This window comes from Delphinapterus leucas, chromosome 1 (genome assembly GCF_059928025.1).
Source record: "Delphinapterus leucas isolate spDelLeu-1000000601 "Yukka" chromosome 1, BTC_Dleu_Yukka2, whole genome shotgun sequence".
Classification (NCBI taxonomy): domain Eukaryota; kingdom Metazoa; phylum Chordata; class Mammalia; order Artiodactyla; family Monodontidae; genus Delphinapterus; species Delphinapterus leucas.
Genome location: NC_143129.1, coordinates 181,747,332 through 181,764,913, shown reverse-complemented (window position 1 = coordinate 181,764,913; position 17,582 = coordinate 181,747,332). Strand labels below are relative to the sequence as shown.

The 17,582-nt window shown below is 59.8% G+C and overlaps 1 protein-coding gene across 1 annotated transcript in view; it reads left to right on the top strand.

The window, feature by feature from the left end:
* Positions 1 to 16,926, top strand: part of DISP3 (dispatched RND transporter family member 3) — a 30,945-nt gene extending 14,019 nt beyond the window's left edge. The window contains exons 7-21 of the mRNA XM_089901273.1: positions 1,045 to 1,193; positions 1,274 to 1,276; positions 1,422 to 1,559; positions 2,470 to 2,631; positions 4,574 to 4,681; positions 5,574 to 5,710; positions 6,873 to 7,057; positions 8,869 to 8,999; positions 9,077 to 9,249; positions 10,228 to 10,354; positions 10,877 to 11,022; positions 13,004 to 13,163; positions 13,732 to 13,845; positions 14,274 to 14,440; positions 15,353 to 16,926. Of these exons, the coding sequence (XP_089757399.1) occupies positions 1,045 to 1,193; positions 1,274 to 1,276; positions 1,422 to 1,559; positions 2,470 to 2,631; positions 4,574 to 4,681; positions 5,574 to 5,710; positions 6,873 to 7,057; positions 8,869 to 8,999; positions 9,077 to 9,249; positions 10,228 to 10,354; positions 10,877 to 11,022; positions 13,004 to 13,163; positions 13,732 to 13,845; positions 14,274 to 14,440; positions 15,353 to 15,715 (2,263 nt within the window). The 3' untranslated portion in view covers positions 15,716 to 16,926. The remainder of the gene's footprint in view (positions 1 to 1,044; positions 1,194 to 1,273; positions 1,277 to 1,421; positions 1,560 to 2,469; positions 2,632 to 4,573; positions 4,682 to 5,573; positions 5,711 to 6,872; positions 7,058 to 8,868; positions 9,000 to 9,076; positions 9,250 to 10,227; positions 10,355 to 10,876; positions 11,023 to 13,003; positions 13,164 to 13,731; positions 13,846 to 14,273; positions 14,441 to 15,352) is intronic.
* The last annotated feature ends 656 nt before the right edge of the window (positions 16,927 to 17,582 follow it).

Below are 17,582 nucleotides of genomic sequence, written 5' to 3'. Positions count from 1 at the left end.
GGAATCCAGCCTGGGTGGCTGCCTGGGTTGGGAGTCCTGAGGAATGATGGAGGGTCTGGGCTTGGGGCAGGGCATGCAAGGGCAGGACTGTCAGGGGTCCATGACAGTGTCCACCTGACCATGGTGAGCCAAGGAGGGGCAGCGAAGAGCTCAGACTCAGGCCTGGGACACACTCAGCTCTCCCACACATACCCCCTGCTTCAGGGCCACCATGTATGGTGGTACGGGTTGGGCACTGGACAAGGGCACTCTGGCCGAGGCATAGCGGTCTGCACTGTAGACATTCAGATTTGACTATTTCTATGACAGTTTTGTGACATAGAAGCAAAGTGTCTTGGGTAAAGGGCTCCTTGTTTCTAATCTCTACAGAGACAGCAACTAAGCCCGCGCTGTCCCGCCCCCCAGTCTGGGGCAGCGGACGCAGCAGTCTTCCCAGTCCTGGGCTCCAGCCTCAGCCTCTTTGCCTGGCGGCTGCGGACCCTTGGACATGCTACCTAACCTCTCTGCATCTCAGCTTCCTGTTCTATATAATGGGTACATGTAACCCCGTGAGGATTAGTGAGAGAATCTTACTCACTGCCTGGCACGTAGTATTCCTGGCACATTCACCGTGTGCACTGTTCTTGTCCCCAGTCCCTAGGGTGAGCCTTGTCTCCCTCACATTCACTCCAGCCGAGGCCTCAGCTGCGTCCTCAGCCCAGCCCCGCTTCCCCGTCCTCCTGGTGTCAGGTCCCTGGGCACACGATGGGGGAGACATGATTCCCCTGCTTTGGTCACCTTGATGCTTGGGCTGCGAGTCATCGTCCCCTCTCCCTGGGTAATGGCTGCTGTCACCATTTGTGTCCCCAGAGGAAGAGTGGCACCCAAGGGCCCTAGGAGAGATGGTGCTAGAGAGAACTCAGGTGCAGGCTCCTGGAAACCTGTGATGAGTGTCCTATGTGAGCTGTCGGCAGCGGTGTGATACCTGGGTTCACATGTAGCCGGGACCTTCGCCTCCTTCCCTGGACACCCAGGACTCACCCCCTCCTCCCACTGTCTCCACAGCTGCCACCAGAAGTGTGGCTGCAGGAGCTCCCTGCACTTCCCCGGGGACGTGTTTGCTGCTGCTGAGCGGGCTGGGGGCAGCCCTGCTCAGGGCCCCATGCCCTACCTGGATGATGACATCCCCTTGCTCAATGTGGAGGAGGAGCCAGGTGAGAGCTGGTGCGGGCCTCCCGCTGAGCCTGCTGGGACCCAGGGGCTGCCTCGGCCAGGGGAAGTAGCCCTTGGCGAGCTGGTATGAGGACAGGCTGGTCCTGAGGGCGGGGCAGGACGAGATCCCCATCGAGCATTTGGGCTTCCCTGGAGAGGGCAGGGACCAGGGTGGGCTCTGACCCGCTTCTGGGCCGGCCCTCTGACAGGCCGCTGCTCTGCCCCGGCAGTGTCGCTGGAGCTGGGAGACGCGTCCCTGGTGTCTGCCCCCGATGGGGGCAGCCAGGGGCAGCTCATCGCCCAGCTGCAGGAGCTGCTGCACCACTGGGTCCTGTGGTCGGCCGTCAAGAGCCGTTGGGTGATTGTGGGTAAGTGGGCTCTCCACTCTCCTTTCTCCCATCTTGCAGCTTCTCCCAGTGCCTAAGGCGTGGGGGACAGACCCCACCCCATGCAAAGAACGTGCAGGCATTGGGAGCCCACTCCTCTTCCCCAAATGAGCTAGAGGTCAGAAACCTGGGCTGGTGTCCCTCACTCTCGGAGCTTTACCCCACTTCCTGTGTAGAATAAAGCTGGTTCCACGATAGCTGTTGCTTATTGAGCACCTACTATGTGCCAGTCGTGAGGCTGGGCAGCAGAGCAGAGCGCCCAGTGCTTGGGCTCTGGATTTAGACCAGCTTGGCTAAGTTGGAATCCTAATTCTGCTGTGTACTAGCAGTGTCACCTTGACTGTGCCAGTTAGTCTGAGCCTCTGTTCCCTGTCCTATAAGTGAGGATAAGAATAGTACCTATCTACTAAGGCAGTTGCGAGGAAAGCCACAGTGTATGTAAAGAACTTAGCCCAGTGCAAGGCATGTAGTAAGTGCTCAATGAAAGTTAAGTGCTACTATTACTATTATTATCATTATTATCATCACTGACTGTATTCAGGTCTGTGTAAGATCGAGTGCATATGCTGGCTGTTTATAAACTGTTAAGGGCTCTAAGATGGTGGCTGGTTCTTGTCCAGGAATGTGAGCTTATAGCTTACAGTCTGACCACCAATTACACATGTAACAACCGGCCCCTACCTCCAAGGGACGGACCCCTAGCAGCCTCACCCACAGGTTGGCACGCTGGGCCTTTGCCTGCTCCCTTGGGATACCTGCCCCCCCTTTCCCCCTCCCGCCCCATAGAGGGAGCAGCTCTTTCCCAGGGCTCTGGAAGCCCCGGCTGCGAATGCCCACACCCCACCGCACCCCTGGCCCCAGCCCTGCCTAGCGCAGCACCCTTTCCTCGCAGGGCTCTTTGTCTCCATCCTCATCCTGTCCCTGGTGTCCGCCAGCCGGCTCCGCCCCGCCAGCCGGGCCCCGCTGCTCTTCCGGCCCGATACCAACATCCAGGTGCTGCTAGACCTCAAGTACAACTTGAGCGCCGAGGGCATCTCCTGCATCACCTGTTCAGGTGAGGGTTTCCTGCCAGGGTGTCCCCTGTGGGCCCCTGCGCCTTTTGGAGTCCACGTCTCCAAGACGAGAGATGTGAGATCCAGGCTCCCCATCACAGTATGACCTCAGGCAAATCACCCCACCTCTAAGTCTCAGTGTTTTCACGTTTCATTAAACGAATACTTACTGGGTGCCAGCTGTGCTGGTGCTGGGGAGGCCGCAGTGGGCAGGACAGGCTTCTCGAGCTCAGGGAGTTCATTCCACTGCTGGGGCAGGCCACATAATAGTAGATCTGAGCTGTGGTGGACTAAAAGGAGGGTGACTGGGGAGCTCAGCATCATGGAAGGCTTCTTCCTGGAGGAGGGAATGTCTAAGGCAAGACTGAGCCTGCCTGGGTGGCAGGGAGGGAGGGAAGGAGTTGACCAAGCTGGGAGAGGAGAGGAGAGAAGCGGTCTAGGCAGAGGCGAGCACCAGAGTGGGAGAGACCAGGGCCAAGTTTGATGGAGGTAGTTGCAGGAGCTAAGGCTTGCCAGGCGGGCTGGGCCAGGGCCTGCTGGGGTACAGTGAGGGGTCTGGATTGTGTCGTAATTGGCACTGGAAGCCAGTGGAGGGCTTTAAGCAGAGAAGGGCCAGCTGCTGTGTGGTCGGAGGGCCAGCGTGGAGCGTGGCTGGGAGCCCAGGTGGGAGTCTCGTGCAGTCATCTAGACAAGAGACAGTGGGGGCTGGAGCCGGCGTGGCCGATGGTGACGGTGAAGACACGAGGTTTTTAGGAGGTGAAACCCACAGGACTTGGTGATGGAGCGCGTGCCGGGGATGAGCTAAGAGGTGAGATAAAGATGTCTGTTTGCCTTAAAGTTAGTCTGATCCAGGCTCTCGTCTTACAGAGGGGAGCCTGAGGTTGGAGTTGGGGCGGGGGAAGTCGACCCAAGGTCATACAGCTTTGCCGAGTGGTTAGAAACCAAATGAGAAGACGCTTGGGTGACTGCTTCCAGCTCCCGGGGGAAGACCCGCTGACTGCTGTAATTGCCTTCATGTAATTAGGGTGGTGTTCAGATTAACCTGGTCTTCCCCTTGGTAAATGGCATTAGCCGAATGCATGATAATTGGCTGCAGCTCAGAGAGGTGCCCGAGGAGCCCCTCCTAAATTGGCCACATCCCTGCTCCTCTCCCACCTGCCTGGGCATCGAATTTCGCTCCAATGTCACTGCCGCTGCAAGGCCTCCCACCCGTCCCTCAGGGCCTGTCTGCTCCCACTTCACAGATGGACAAACCCTGGGATGGTCCCGAAGTTCCTGGAAACATCTGGAGAAGGGCCAGGACCCCAGCCAGAGTCCAGCCCCAGCCCCTTTGTATCTCTTAGCCTCTGAACTGCCTCTTAAAGGGGCCCTTCAGGCTGTAGCAAAAAGATTTTCGGCTTTAGGGGCAGACAAGACCGATCCTGATGGGGCTCTCACTTCCCCTGAAGTTCATGTAACCTCCCTGAACCTCTGCTTGCTTGGGGCAAAACAGGAGGTCTCCCCTATCTCTGCTAGTTGATAACATGCCATTTCTAATTATTCCTATTTAGCAAGCATTCATCACAAGCCAGACACGTTGCTAAGCGCAGAGATGCAGCATCCCCTTTTGTCCCTCACCCACCCTCTGGAGGTACCCTCTGGGTGTCATCCCACTTGACAGGAGGGAAGTGAGGCGTGGTGAGGGTGAGTAGGGTAGGCTGCGAGTGTCCTTCTCTGGATGGGGCTGGCAGGTTCCTTTCCTTTGCCTCAAGATTCTTGTCAATTCAGCATTTGGCCTTTCTTCAGTTCCATCTAGTTTCTTTCAGACCCCTGATACCACCCCCTTCCCAAGCTGAGGGCCCTGGGGCCCATGTCCCTCAGGTCGTCTCTCTCCCAGCCTTGGCCGGGCCCAGCCAGGGAGGCCCTGCTGTCTGACACGGTGCGGGGGTTGGGGGGGTTGGGTAGGTCTGTTCCAGGAGAAGCCCCACAGCCTGCAGAACATCCGGACGTCCCTGGAGAAGAAGCGGGGCTCGGGGGTGTCCTGGGCCGGCCGGCCTGAGGCCGCCCTACAGGGTCAGTGGGGAGTGTGCACTGGCTGGGTGGGGCAGTGGGAGGTCCTGGTACAAGGGTGCAGGGGCCCTGTGGGGAGAGCACATTAAATCCATGGTTTGATTCCCCTTCGGGAACAAAAGCCTGTGTTCTTGGGTCACCGTGGAAGGGTCGGTGCGGGGGTGAACCTGAGGCCCTTGTCCTTCGTCCCACCAGCTCTCTTCAGCCAGAACAGGGCGATCCCTTCTTGCCACCACCCCAGCCTGGCTTGTGGTACACTGTGAACCTGCCTTGTGTGCCAGATCCATTCTGAGTGTCTGGGGGAGGGCAGGGGCGTCCTGAACACTGGAGGCTGGCTTATCGCTGCTGGGGTCTCCATCAGATGTGGGATGCCAGGATGCATGTGGGAATAAACCCCCCACATGGGGCAGTTCTGCGTGTCCTTGTCATCACACGGCCATTGTCACCCCTCCGTGCCCACCATCCTCACCAGCAACACACCCCCACCGTTCACGCCATGCCTGGGGCATCGTTGTTGGCGTCACTTCCACTACCTTAGTTCCTACTGGCACATCACACCATGGCTCCCACCATCACTGTCATCCCCTCTACCCGTGCTGCCACCCCATCCAGTGTCCACCACCACCTCCCCTCCATCTATACCTCCACCCCATCCAGTGTCCACCGCCACCTCCCCTCCATCTATACCTCCACCCCATCCAGTGTCCACCGCCAACAACCAGTCCCCCATCATTGCCATGGGCTCGGTCCGGTAGAGAGGAACAGAGCCACCATTCAGAGATGACCCCAAGGTCAGGCTCAGCTCCTCAGTCAACAGAGCAGAGGCTGGGCTGTTGTAGGGTTAGGGAAGCCAGTCGAGGTGATTGTCCCTCCTCCTCCCCTCATTTGTCCTTAGACTCCCCGGGCACTGTGTACGTCTCCAAGGTGAAGAGCAAAGGCCACCCGGCTGTCTACAGGTTCTCCCTCAACGCCAGCCTGCCTGGCCCTTGGCAGACCGTGTCCTCTGGGGACGGGGAGGTGCCCTCCTTCCAGGTGAGCCTGGCTGTCGTTAAGTGAGCTGCCACTACCAGGGGAGGGGGCCCTCAGTGCCACACTGGTGGGCACTGGCCACATGGGGGTGGGGGCAGGGCCTGCGAGCATGGGGCTGCTCCAGGCAGGCGGGGACCCTCTCCCACCGTCAGCCAGGCCTGTGGCAGGGGCCTGCAGAGTGCTGAGAGCACGGGCTGCCGAGTCAGCCAGGCCTGGGTTCGAGTCCCGGCTCTGCCATTTATAACCTGTATGTCTTTGGGAAGGTTATGTAGTCTCTCTGAGCCTCAGTTTCCTCATCTGTGATACGGGGACATGAAAGGTACCAGCCAGGGATGTTGGAGGTACGTGAGGCAAGGCCTGTGCGTTCTGTAACATCTGGAACGTAGTAAGTGCCCAGTAAAATGGGAGCTGTTAGTTAGGTTGTTGCTCTCAGCCGTCTGTTCTAGCGCCCCAGAAAAGGGGCTCCCAGGGCCAACCCAGGCCTCTGATTTTTCCCTCTCAGGAATCATTTGTGTTTCTTTAACACGTTACACCTCCAGGGTGACAGTTACACATGTCACCTCATTTGTTCGGGGTTTATATCTCCATTCGAAAGATGGGGTGTGTGAGGCGTTCCCTGGCTCTGACCTTTGCACTGCGGTTCTCGCTGCCTGGAGGGCTTTCCTTCCAGCTTCATGCGTGGCTGGCTCCCCGTTCAGCCTAAATGTCACCTCCTCCTGGGACCCTATCCTGGCCATCCTTACCAGTTTGGCCTCCTCTTCCACTGCCCCATTCGTTCTGTGCCTTATCGGCCTAATAGTTAATTCAAGGCCCTTCAAAGAATCTGAAGCCATCGTAATTGGCAGCTCCGGGAGGGCAGGGACCAAGCCCGTCTGGCTCACAGCCACATCCTCAGAGCCCAGCTCAGGGCCTGGCTTGGAGTAGATCCTCAGTTGAAGGAAGGACTGAGGCTCAGAGAGGTAGGGATGGATTTGCTCTGTCTTTAAACTTGAACCCAGGCCTCCTGCGCCTCTGCCCAAGGCTCTACCCCCCGACTCTGGGGGCTGGAATGGGGGCAGGGGGCGGCGAGCGCTCCAAGGAGGGAGGGGACCGAGCCTGAGGCTGGGCCCAGGCCAAGGCAGCCTCCCAGAGTCACCTGTCTTGTCTCTGTCAATCCACTGCTTAGGTGTATAGAGCGCCTTTTGGTAACTTCACCAAGAAGCTGACCGCTTGTATGTCTACAGTAGGGCTGCTCCAGGCGGCGAGCCCCTCCGGCAGGTGGATGGTGACGACCTTGGCCTGCGACACCAAGCGGGGCTGGAAGTTTGACTTTAGCTTCTACGTGGCCGCCAAGGAGCACCAGCACACCCGGTAACAGCCTCGCAGATAAGTTGGTTTCCACCAGCCCGGCCCACTCGTTTGCCCCTCCCACGACACCTTTCAGAAACCCCAGTCCATTTCTACCCATCTGTTCAGATGCTTCTCGCCCAGGACTGGGGATCGGGGGACACCAAGACGCCAGGCCCGCAGTTCGCTCCCCCACCTGCGGCCTTCCCTCTGCATGGCTCCCGCGGGAGGCGCAGCGGCTGTCCGGCCCCTCAGCACCCAAGCAGTTCCCAACTCAGGGCCTTTGCGTTTGCTGTTCCCTGGGCCTAGGCTGCTTTCCCCTAGCTCCTCCCGGGATTGACTTGTTCTCAAGATTCAGGTCCTTACCCAGATGCCTACCCACCCCCAACAAGGTTTCCCTCCCCGGCGAAAATAGCCGCACCCGCCTCTCCCCATACATCACCCCGCTGCTCTCGTTCTGGCTTCTGCCACCACCTGGAATCATACTGACCTGCTGGTTTATTACCTGTCCTTGCTCAGGAGCACGCAGGCATCCCGCGTGAGCAGCTAATTGTTCTGTGCTGTGTCCCTCGCCTAGTGCTGTGTAGCGGGTGCTCCGGAAGCACTTGCTGAGTGAATGAATGACTGAGTGAGTGAATGAGCACACTCTGCATTCCTCTCCAAGGCGCTGTCCACGCTCTGAACCCCTACAGTTAATTCAGAAAACAATTATTGAATGTCCCCCTCCCTCGGACTGTAAGGTGATGGGAGAGAGCCCGTGTCTGTTGTCTTTACCTACTGAGTACGCACGCCCTACCTGGCGCCTGGCATGAAGTAAGTGCCCATGATCACCTAATGATCAACTGCACTCCGTGCCCCGGGGGTCTCTGAGCCAGCTGGGGCCAGCTTTTCCCAGGTTCCCCCCGCCACGTTCTGACCATTGAGGCTGTGTCAGCCGAGGGCCTGTCTCTCATCCATTCATTCATTTAACACTGAGCACCGACTGTGAACGGGCACGGGGCTAGTGCTGGGGATGGGAAACAAGACAGATGTGGCTCCTGCCCTTGGGAAACAGCACAGTGCCATTGCAAATTACGATACGTGCTCTGAAAGGAAGAGCGCACTGCTGCTGTGGTCCAGAGAATAGCAGCGCGGGGCCTGCACTGGTGACAGCAGGGGCCCGTGGTCTCTGACAGGGCCTGGCCTCAGGACATTGAACGCCCACACGAGGCTGATGCTTGGGGCAGGGGGATGACCAAGGTGGGCTCACTGGGCCCTTCTGGCCTGGCACACCTCGGCTCGGGGCATGCGGGGGTCCCTCTGCCTCCCCTCCATGGTCGGGCTCACGCTGCACATATACAGTAGCCACTGGGGTCAGGCTGCCTGGCTGAGCTTAGAACATTCTAGAAAGAGCCTTGAGCTACATCAAGTCCAGTGGTGAATAAGCTAACCGTGGAATCCTTTCTTCAAACAGAATCTTGAGGCTCTGTCGCTGTTCAGATTAAAGTGGGGCAGGGGGCTTCTGAGCACCGACCCCCAAGGCTAGCCCTGCGACCCCTTGAGGACCGTTTGGAAGCTGCTGGTCTCTTCCACCCCTCCTGCCACAGGCGAGGAGACACATGCAGAGAGGGGAAGTGCCTTGAGCAGGACCACAGGGTGGGCCTTGGCAGGGGCGGGACTAGAACAGGTGTCCAAACCCCAGGCCTGAACCTAAGATTAAATCCCTGTGCTGGGGGAGCCCGAGTCCGTCCCCTGCACTCTTCCAGCCCCTGCGCACGGCCGCCTGTGCCTCCCCTCCCCCACTGCTCCTGGCCTTCCTGGCCTCAGTCCTGGCCTCGCCTCCTTTGCCTCCACAGGAAACTGTACTTTGCCCAGTCCCACAAGCCCCCTTTCCACGGGCGTGTGTGTGCGGCCCCTCCTGGCTGCCTGCTCGGCTCCAGCCCCGATGGGCCGACCAAAGGCTTCTTCTACGTGCCCAGCGAGAAAGGTACACGCGGGGAGGCTGCGGCGGGGCCTTGGGAGGCTGGGCCCCGCCTTCCCATACAGCTGTGACTCCCTCCGCAGCGCCCAAGGCCCGCCCCTCTGCCACCTTCGGCTTCAACCCCTGCGTGAACACGGGCTGTGGGAAGCCGGCGGTGCGGCCGCTCGTGGACACGGGGGCCATGGTCTTCGTGGTCTTTGGCATCGTTGGCATCAACCGCACGCGGCAGGTGGACAACCATGTCATCGGAGACCCGGTACGCGTGCCCACGTTGGGCAGATGCCAGAGGGCCCGGCCACACCAGGCTTGCAAGCTAGCGCCAGCCCAGCGCCCGCCGGCCCGGCTCCGCACACCCCCTCTCGGCTCCCTGGCTGCTCACCTGGCCCACAGGCTCCGCTACGCGGCACCGTTTCTCTTGAGGACTGAGCAGCGTTGAGCTCTTAGGATCGCCCAGGAATCTGGGTACAGTGGGGCCTGAGCCAGCGGCCCCACATCATTAGGGGTGGCACGGAGGTGAGGGCAGTACAGGTGTGCAAAGCCTCCCTGCCCTCCTCCTCCTGCACGGGGCCCTCCCTGTGCCACAGCCCTTGCTGCGTGCCTCGGCCATGGTGCCCTCGCTTGGGGTGGTCTCCCCCCCTTGTACATCTTTGTGCCAGGGCTGGGCTCTTGGGCGTTGGACGGGAGAGGAACTGACACGGAGGTGTGACTAGGTCTGTGCCTGGCACTTGCTGGGTACTGAGACATGGTGGGAAGGACCGTGGACGTCGGCACCCTTGGTCATGACCCCTGCCTTGGGAAGTCAGCCTGGCTGGGTGTACAGGGTTTCAGACAGAAGGTAATTCGGGAGCCAGGTGGGGTCAGAGGAGATCTGTCCAGTCTGGACCGGGAGTCCGCAGGTGTTCAGAGGAGGGGTGGGGAGGCGGGGAGGAGAGGAGGCCTGCGCTGGAGGACAAGGGAGAGGGGAAGGCAGGGAGCCCAGGTGAGCGCGTGGTGAGTAAGATCAAGGAGGGGAGGCTGAGGGGGCCCGTGCAGGTGGGCAGCAGTGGCAGCAGAGGTGCTGCCGGGGGCAGGGCAGAGCAGGCTCGGGCAGGACCGCGGGTGACCAGGCAGAGGGCTCCAAGTGCTGGCGACGACGGTAGCAGGAGCTGCCGGAGGTTCCTCCCCAGGGGTGGGGCCCAGGATTGAGTTCCCGACTCACTGAGCAGTCGCACTGGCTTGTGTCTCCTTGGGAAAGGGCAGCGTCATCTACGACAGCAGCTTTGACCTCTTCAAAGAAATCGGGCACCTGTGTCGCCTCTGCAAGGCCATCGCGGGGAACTCAGAGCTGGTGAAGCCGGGCGGGGCCCAGTGCCTGCCCTCAGGTGCGTGTGGGGGACCCGAGGGTGGACAGCCCCGAGGGCGCATGTGCCTGGCGTGAGGGCGTCTGCAGACATGCGTCCAAGCTTATGTGCGTCCACACTAGGGTGGGGGGGCGTGCGAATCTTCCAGATGAGAGTGGGCTCGTGCCTAAAGGTGAACCGGCGCAGAGCCGCACGGGCGTGGGGAGGTGTGCGGTGTGCAGGGCGCACCTGCAGGAGGAGCTTTTCCAGAACTGGGAGCGAGGCCGGGAGCCGGCACAGACAATGACCTGGGTCCGGCCAGGGCTCTTCCTCAGAAGGCACGAGATGTCAGTTTCTGCCCTGACGGCTAATGGGTGTTGTAGGTTTCCCGATGGCATTGCCAGTGGTTCCAGACGCTTTTTAAACTAGGAGGTTGGGGGAAGGGTGCGTGCCTCTGTGCATACACACCCAGATGGGTAAGTACACATGCGCAGGCAGGATGGGGGGAAGAGGTGCTCCCTTCCCGGGTCCCCGCCCCGACCCACCTCTCCCCTCTCCCCGCAGGCTACAGCATCTCCTCCTTCCTGCAGATGTTGCACCCCGAGTGCAAGGAGCTGCCTGAGCCCCACCTGCTCCCAGGGCAGCTGTCACACGGGGCCGTGGGCGTCAAGGATGGCCGAGTGCAGTGGGTCTCCATGGCCTTCGAGTCGGTGAGCCCCGGGTGGGCCGCCGGGTGCAGGGCGGTGTGCTGACCTCACAGAGCGCAGTGTCACCACGGATCCCCGGACCTCATCCCAGACCAGAGCAGAGTGGTTGTTCTTCAGAGGGGAGGCTGAGGCCAAGAGGGGTGAAATTGCTTTGCCCAAGGCCACGGGGTTGGTGAGCGTCGGCAGCAAGTGCTAAACCAGCAGTCTGACTGCCAAGCTCGGCCTTTCTGCCACACGGGACGCCACCCACCCCCCACCTCCCTCCTTCCCCGACAGCCCGAGGTCCACATCGTTTTCCGGGGACAGGTGACAGTCCAGGACACTCCCCTCTGCCACTGTGAGGGGGCAGGTTTGGGACCACAGAGCCCCCATGCTGGGCGCCCCCAGGAGAGATCAGAAGACAGGGGACCAACCATTCGACACTTCACTGCTTCCTCTCTCACCCCCTAGGCTCTGCCAAGGAGACACCCATGGACACACATGTGCACACACATGTACACACTTGCACACACGCACATCCCCGACCTGGGCGTTGCGGGCCTGGCCCTAGCACTTGGCACTGTGAGACTTGCCAGGTCTGCCCCTGTTGCCTCCGTGCTGAGCCCCGGGGTCCAGTCCTGGCTCTGATCCTGCTGCGCTCTGTGTCCTTGAGCAAAACACTCATCCCCTCTAGCCTCCAGTTCCTCCTCTAAAGATTAGGGTTACGGCTCCCTGCCCGCCCTCTGGCAGTCATCGAGAAGCTAGGGTAGGTCAGTCACGTGAAGGTGTTGGGGAACGAGAATTCATGTGACAAGGGCGATTCTTGTTCTTCGGCCCCAGCCCTACTTTCTGTCCCACCACCTGTGGCACTCACTGCACGAGCAGCCAAAGCCCTGGCCACCACGAGGAGGACCCACACCCCCTCCAAGCCCTCAGTGAGCCCCAGGCTAACGCAGACACCCCTTCAAAGCCCCACGTAGTTTTTTAAAATTGTGGTAAAATATACATAATAAAATTGGCCATTTAAACCATCTTCAAGTGTATAGTTCAGTAATACTGAGCATAGTCACAGCATTGTACAACTGTCACCACCATCCATCTATAAAACTTCTCATCTTGCAACACTGAAACTGTCCCCATGAAACACGGACTCCCCAGGCACCCCCTCCAGCCACCACTCTGCTTTCTGCCCCCATGGATTTGACTACAGAGGCGGAATCCCACAGCGCTGTTCTTTTCGTGCTTGGTTCGTTTCACTTAGCACAGCGTTCTTCACATCCATCCATGTTGTGGCCGGCGTCTGAATTTCCCTCCTTTTTCAAAAAGGCCGAAGCCGCAGACAGTTGGAGGAGAGAATCCCTGCTCAGCCTCCCCCACCAGCACGCAGACACACACGTGCACACAGACACGCTGTACACTGGTTTGTGCTCAGGGAGAGCAGGACTGGACCAGCGAGGTAACATATATAAACGTTCCAGAGCTGGGCGCCGTGAACCAGACAGGTCACCTGCCCTCCCGGACTCACAGTTCAGCCAGGAGAGGAGGGCCAGGTTGCCGGGCAGTGACAAGAACTGTGATGGGGAAGCACCGAGGACTCGCAGAGCCCCGAAGATGACCATCTTGGGGCATCAAGGAAGGCTTCCTAGAGGAGACGGAAACCTCACGAGGCTTGAAGGAGGGGTGGGAGCAAGCTGTGCAGAGGGCAGAGGGACAGCGTGGGCCGAGGGTGGGACACGGAGCTGGGGGGCTCTGGAAGTTGGAGGTGGTTCTGTTGGAAAGGGACGGGGACTTTGCTTGAATGGGGACCTGCCGCTGCTGTGAGAGTCACACGTGCACCCAGAGGCTGGTGGGAAGTGATCTCAGATGGGCTCACCCTTCACACAGCACACTCTCTTTGCAAGTGGCCAGAGGCCAGCTGCAGCTGTCACAGGGCAGACCAGCTATCACCAGGGCAGCAGCGTGGGCCACAGCTGCCCGCCTGTCTCACTGGCTCATGTCCCCGCAGACCACGTACAAGGGCAAGTCCTCCTTCCAGACCTACTCGGACTACCTGCGCTGGGAGAGCTTCCTGCGGCAGCAGATGAAGACGCTCCCCGAGGGCTCAGCCCTGCACCGCGGCTTCCAGACATGTGAGCACTGGAAGCGGATCTTCATGGAGATCATAGGCAAGCAGCAGCCCAGCCCGCCGCCCACAGGGTCCCGGTGGGGTGGGTGGTGGCAGCAGGGACACGGGGAGGTGACCTAGAGCAGGAAGGGCACGGCCTGGCCTGTCTGAGCCACACTTGTCTTCTCAATTCTGGCCGAGAGCCCTGGAGAAACTGGGATGACACAGTGGCTGGGAACACTGATCAGAGACCAGAGTTTGGGTCCCCTCCTGCTTGGGGGGCCACATTCTCTGATCCTGAATTTGGCCACCTAAAAAGTAATGGTAATGACCCTCGTGGCAGTGGTCTCTCATTTGGAGCCCTTCTTGATGCCAAGCCCTGGCTGAGGCCTGACCTATGTTATCTCTTTGAACTCCAAACAAGGCCTAGGGAGTAGGTACTATCATTACCCCATTTTACAGATGAAGAAATGGGGGCTCAGAGAAGTCAAGTGGCTCACCCAGAGTGGCACAGCTAGCTGTGACGGTGCCCATCTGCATAACCCCAGTACCTCTGGTCCATGAGGGCGAGGGGACTGTGGGTGCCCCCCGGTGCAGCCCAGCTGAGGGCCCCCTCCTCTCCCTTCCAGGGGTGCAGAGTGCCCTGTACGGCCTGGCCCTCTCCTTGCTCATCTGTGTGGCTGCGGTGACCGTGTTCACCACCCACGTGCTGCTCCTGTTGCCCGTGCTCCTGAGCATCTTGGGTAAGTGGCCCGGGGGTCAGGAGTGGGCAGGGGTCTCGCTGGTGGCTTCTGGTCAGCAGGTTTCTCTCCACCCTTAACTGTCCCGTCTTTTCAGTGAAGGTTTCCCAACTCCCCACCCCAAGCAAAAAGAACCTCTGTGACAGTCGTTCATAGGACCATGTGCTCCCCGAGGGGAGCCAGGTGTCACCAGGTGGTAGCTCTCGTCCCAGGGTCATGTTGCTGCACTTGTCCCCTCTTTCAGCAGCCCCCCTAACCCAGCTCTCTCTGGCCCTGGCCCTACTCATCGCACCTGTCACCAGATTTGGGGGCTCCACCGTAGACGTTACCACCTTCCCCAGGGGCCCTTAGAATTTGTCCAGCAACCCTCCAGGACTGTATGGGTGGGACCAGGTCCAAGCTGCCTCCCCGCCGCCTCCCGCGCCCCGCAGGCAGTGTCTGCCTCGTGGTGACCGTCATGTACTGGAGCGGCTGGGAGATGGGTGCCGTGGAAGCCATCTCCCTGTCCATCCTCGTCGGCTCCTCCGTGGATTACTGCGTGCATCTGGTCGAGGGCTATCTGCTGGCCGGAGAGAACCTGCCCCTGCACCAGGCCGAGGTGAGCACCCTGCCTGCCCCACCGCTCCCCAGCAAATCTTCTCCCCCCTCGGTGCCAGTGAGGACCCCCAAGCGTAGCTGGACACCCCTGGTGCCCAATGCCCAGCCAGGATGTGTTCCAGGAGGCTCAGGGCCATTCTCCACACCCAGGGAACTCAAGTTCTAAAGCAGCTCCACCCAAGCATCGCTGTGGGTGGTGGGTGGTGGGTGGTGGGTGGTGGGTGGTGGGTGGTGGGCGGGCCCACTCCCCCCAGCCTCGGTCTCCCTGAGTGAGCATGAGGGGTTGAACCAGGCGATGTCCAAGGGCCCTTCCTGCTTCTCGGTTCCCTGAGTCTAAGTCTCATTCTGTAGCCCGGGGAGCAAGTCTGAGCCCTTCTAGTCGTGACCCTGAGGCCACCAACCCCTGCCCCCACTGGACCTCGTGGCTTAGGGAGGATATGCCTGTGTACCAGTGCCAAAACTAGCTCTGGGTCTCATAAAGTTTTTGGCTTTTCTTAGTTTGGAATTGTGTTGGTGTGAAACATTCATAAATATGTAAATTAAATCGGTTATACATTTAGCTGCTCTTGGTCAGAAGAAGGAAATCAGTTCCAATCACGGCTCACATGTTTGAGGACCTACTGTGCAGATCATCAATGCTCTGGTTGTCATAGCCACATTTAACACGCCCCTACTGTGTGCTGTGCACCGTGAGCTGCTGCAGGGGAACCGCTTCACCTTCACGCCAACCCCAGGGAGCAGGTGCTGTTATCACCCCCGTTCACGGAGGTGGAATGGGGAGCCCGTGAGAGCAAGGCTGGCCTTGGACAGCGATGCGTGTTCATCCCGGGTTCAAGCCCCCATTCCAAAGCCCCAGGCAGGGAGGCACCCCCTCCTGCATCTGGGGCCCCAGCTTTCTCTCACCCACACCCAGGATGCCCACTCGCAGCGCCAGTGGCGGACGCTGGAGGCTGTGCGGCATGTGGGCGTGGCCATCGTCTCCAGCGCCCTCACCACAGTCATCGCCACGGTGCCCCTCTTCTTCTGCATCATCGCCCCGTTTGCCAAGTTTGGCAAGATCGTCGCACTCAACACTGGAGTCTCCATCCTCTACACGCTCACGGTCAGCACAGCCCTGCTCGGCATCATGGCGCCCGGCTCCTTCACCCGGACCAGGACTTCCTTCCTCAAAGCCCTGGGTGCCGTGCTCCTGGCAGGGGCCCTGGGGCTGGGCGCCTGCCTGCTGCTCCTCCAGAGCGGCTATAAGATCCCCCTGCCCGATGGGACCTCCCTATAGCCCTGGCACTACGTCCGGCCTTGCACACCTTTGGCCCAGTGGGTCGGGGGCGAGATGCTCGTTCTCTGACCCCAGGGGCACTTTGTTCCCAGCTTGGCTACAGCTAGTTATGTTCCCAGGCCTGGGCCAGGCGACACTCACCTGTGTGACCCACACTGCCTTCATCTCAGTGCCAGCCACCGCTGGGTGGTCAAGCTGGCAGCCGCCCTGGACTATGCCTGGCGGCGGAAGAGACCAGCCTTCCCCCTGTGCCTGGTCACCATGAGGGTCAGGTGATTTTTGCAGGGGGCTTCCCTCGCACACTGCCTCAGTGCTCACAAGAACTTTCTGATGTGGGTGTTACAGTTCCCCCATTCTACAGATGTGAAAACTGAGGCATCAGGAGGCAAAGTGACTGACCTGTGGCGGCACAGCCAGAGCTGCCTCCTTCGGGGACTTTGCAGGAAGAGCACAGTGGGCGCAAGGGCAGGGCCTCGCACTCCCTGCCCCCGCCTCCCCATCAGTTTTACAGCGGCCAGTGCTGGGTGGTCCTGTGATCTTCCCCAGGGCTTTTAGTCCTGGCCGGGGAGCACGGAGGGACCGGCCTGGGGTACTGCATGTCCCACCCCTGGCCCCAGCGTCAAGGGTCTCCTGCTCTTTGGAAGCCATGGGGCCCCAGCACAGCCTTCCTTACAGATCTGAGCCCCTACCTCCCCCACCTGACTCTGGGGGTGGAATTTGGGGGAGGGGGGGCAGCCCCTGGGAGGGGGAGCTGGCCGTGCCTGCCGCCTGCTCACAGCAGATGGTTCTTATTAAAGTGAAATGAAACTGCAGACCGCTGCCATTAACAGGAGCATTGTAAGCGTCGCTGGCTCCATCGTATTTTTAAAATGGAAATAACTAAGTGCTCGCATGCCGCCCGGCCGGAACCTGGCACGAGGGGTGGGGCCGGTCCTGGAAGGAGATGGAGGTGGGGTGGAAGGTGCCAGACCCTCTGGGGAGCAGGGTCACAGAGTGCTGTGCAGGCTCAGGAGGCTGGGGAGCACCGTGGGAGGGGGCCCGTCTGGCTCCCCACAGGGACGTCCGTCGGCCCCTTCAGCACATCTGGTATTGTGCTGTGACCTTCTTCCTCCGGACAGACGTTGGCCCCTGGGCTTTCGGAAGCTGGACACAGACTGAGCTGGGACTAAACCCTTAGGGCGGGGTAGACATCCCTGAGGGTTGTCTCCAGGTCAGCTCACCTGGTCATCTGTGAATATTGACCGGGGTCGGGGGGTGCTGGGCGTGCACGACAGACACACAGCACCATGTCCCCGCCCAGTGCATGCCTGGCGCCCAGCAGGTGCTCACTATTTGCTGAGGGAGCATCAGACAGACACCAAACGCGATTAATGGTACAAGTTGACACAGCACTTACGGTGCCAGACGCCCTTCTCAGGGTTTGTGTTAGTCTGCTTGGGCTGTCAAAACAGAGTGCCCTAAACTGGGTGGCTTATAACAGGAATTTATTCTCTCACACTTCTGGAGGCTGGAATTCCAAAGCAAGGTGTTGGCAGCATGGGTCCTTCTGGAGGTTGGTGTTTCTTTCTTTCTTCCTTCCTTTCTTTCTCTTTCTTTCTTTCTTCATTTATTCATTTATGGCTGGGTTGGGTCTTCGTTGCTGCGCGTGGGCTTTCTCTAGTTGTGGCGAGCAGGGGCTACTCTTCGTTGCGGTGCGCAGGCTTCTCATTGCGGTGACTTCTCTTGTTATGGAACACGGGCTCTAGGCACGCGGGCTCAGTAGTTGTGGCTTGCGGGCTCTAGAGCGCAGGCTCAGTAGTTGTGGCACACAGGCTTAGTTGCTCCATGGCATGTGGGATCTTCCCGAACCAGGGCTCAAACCCATGTC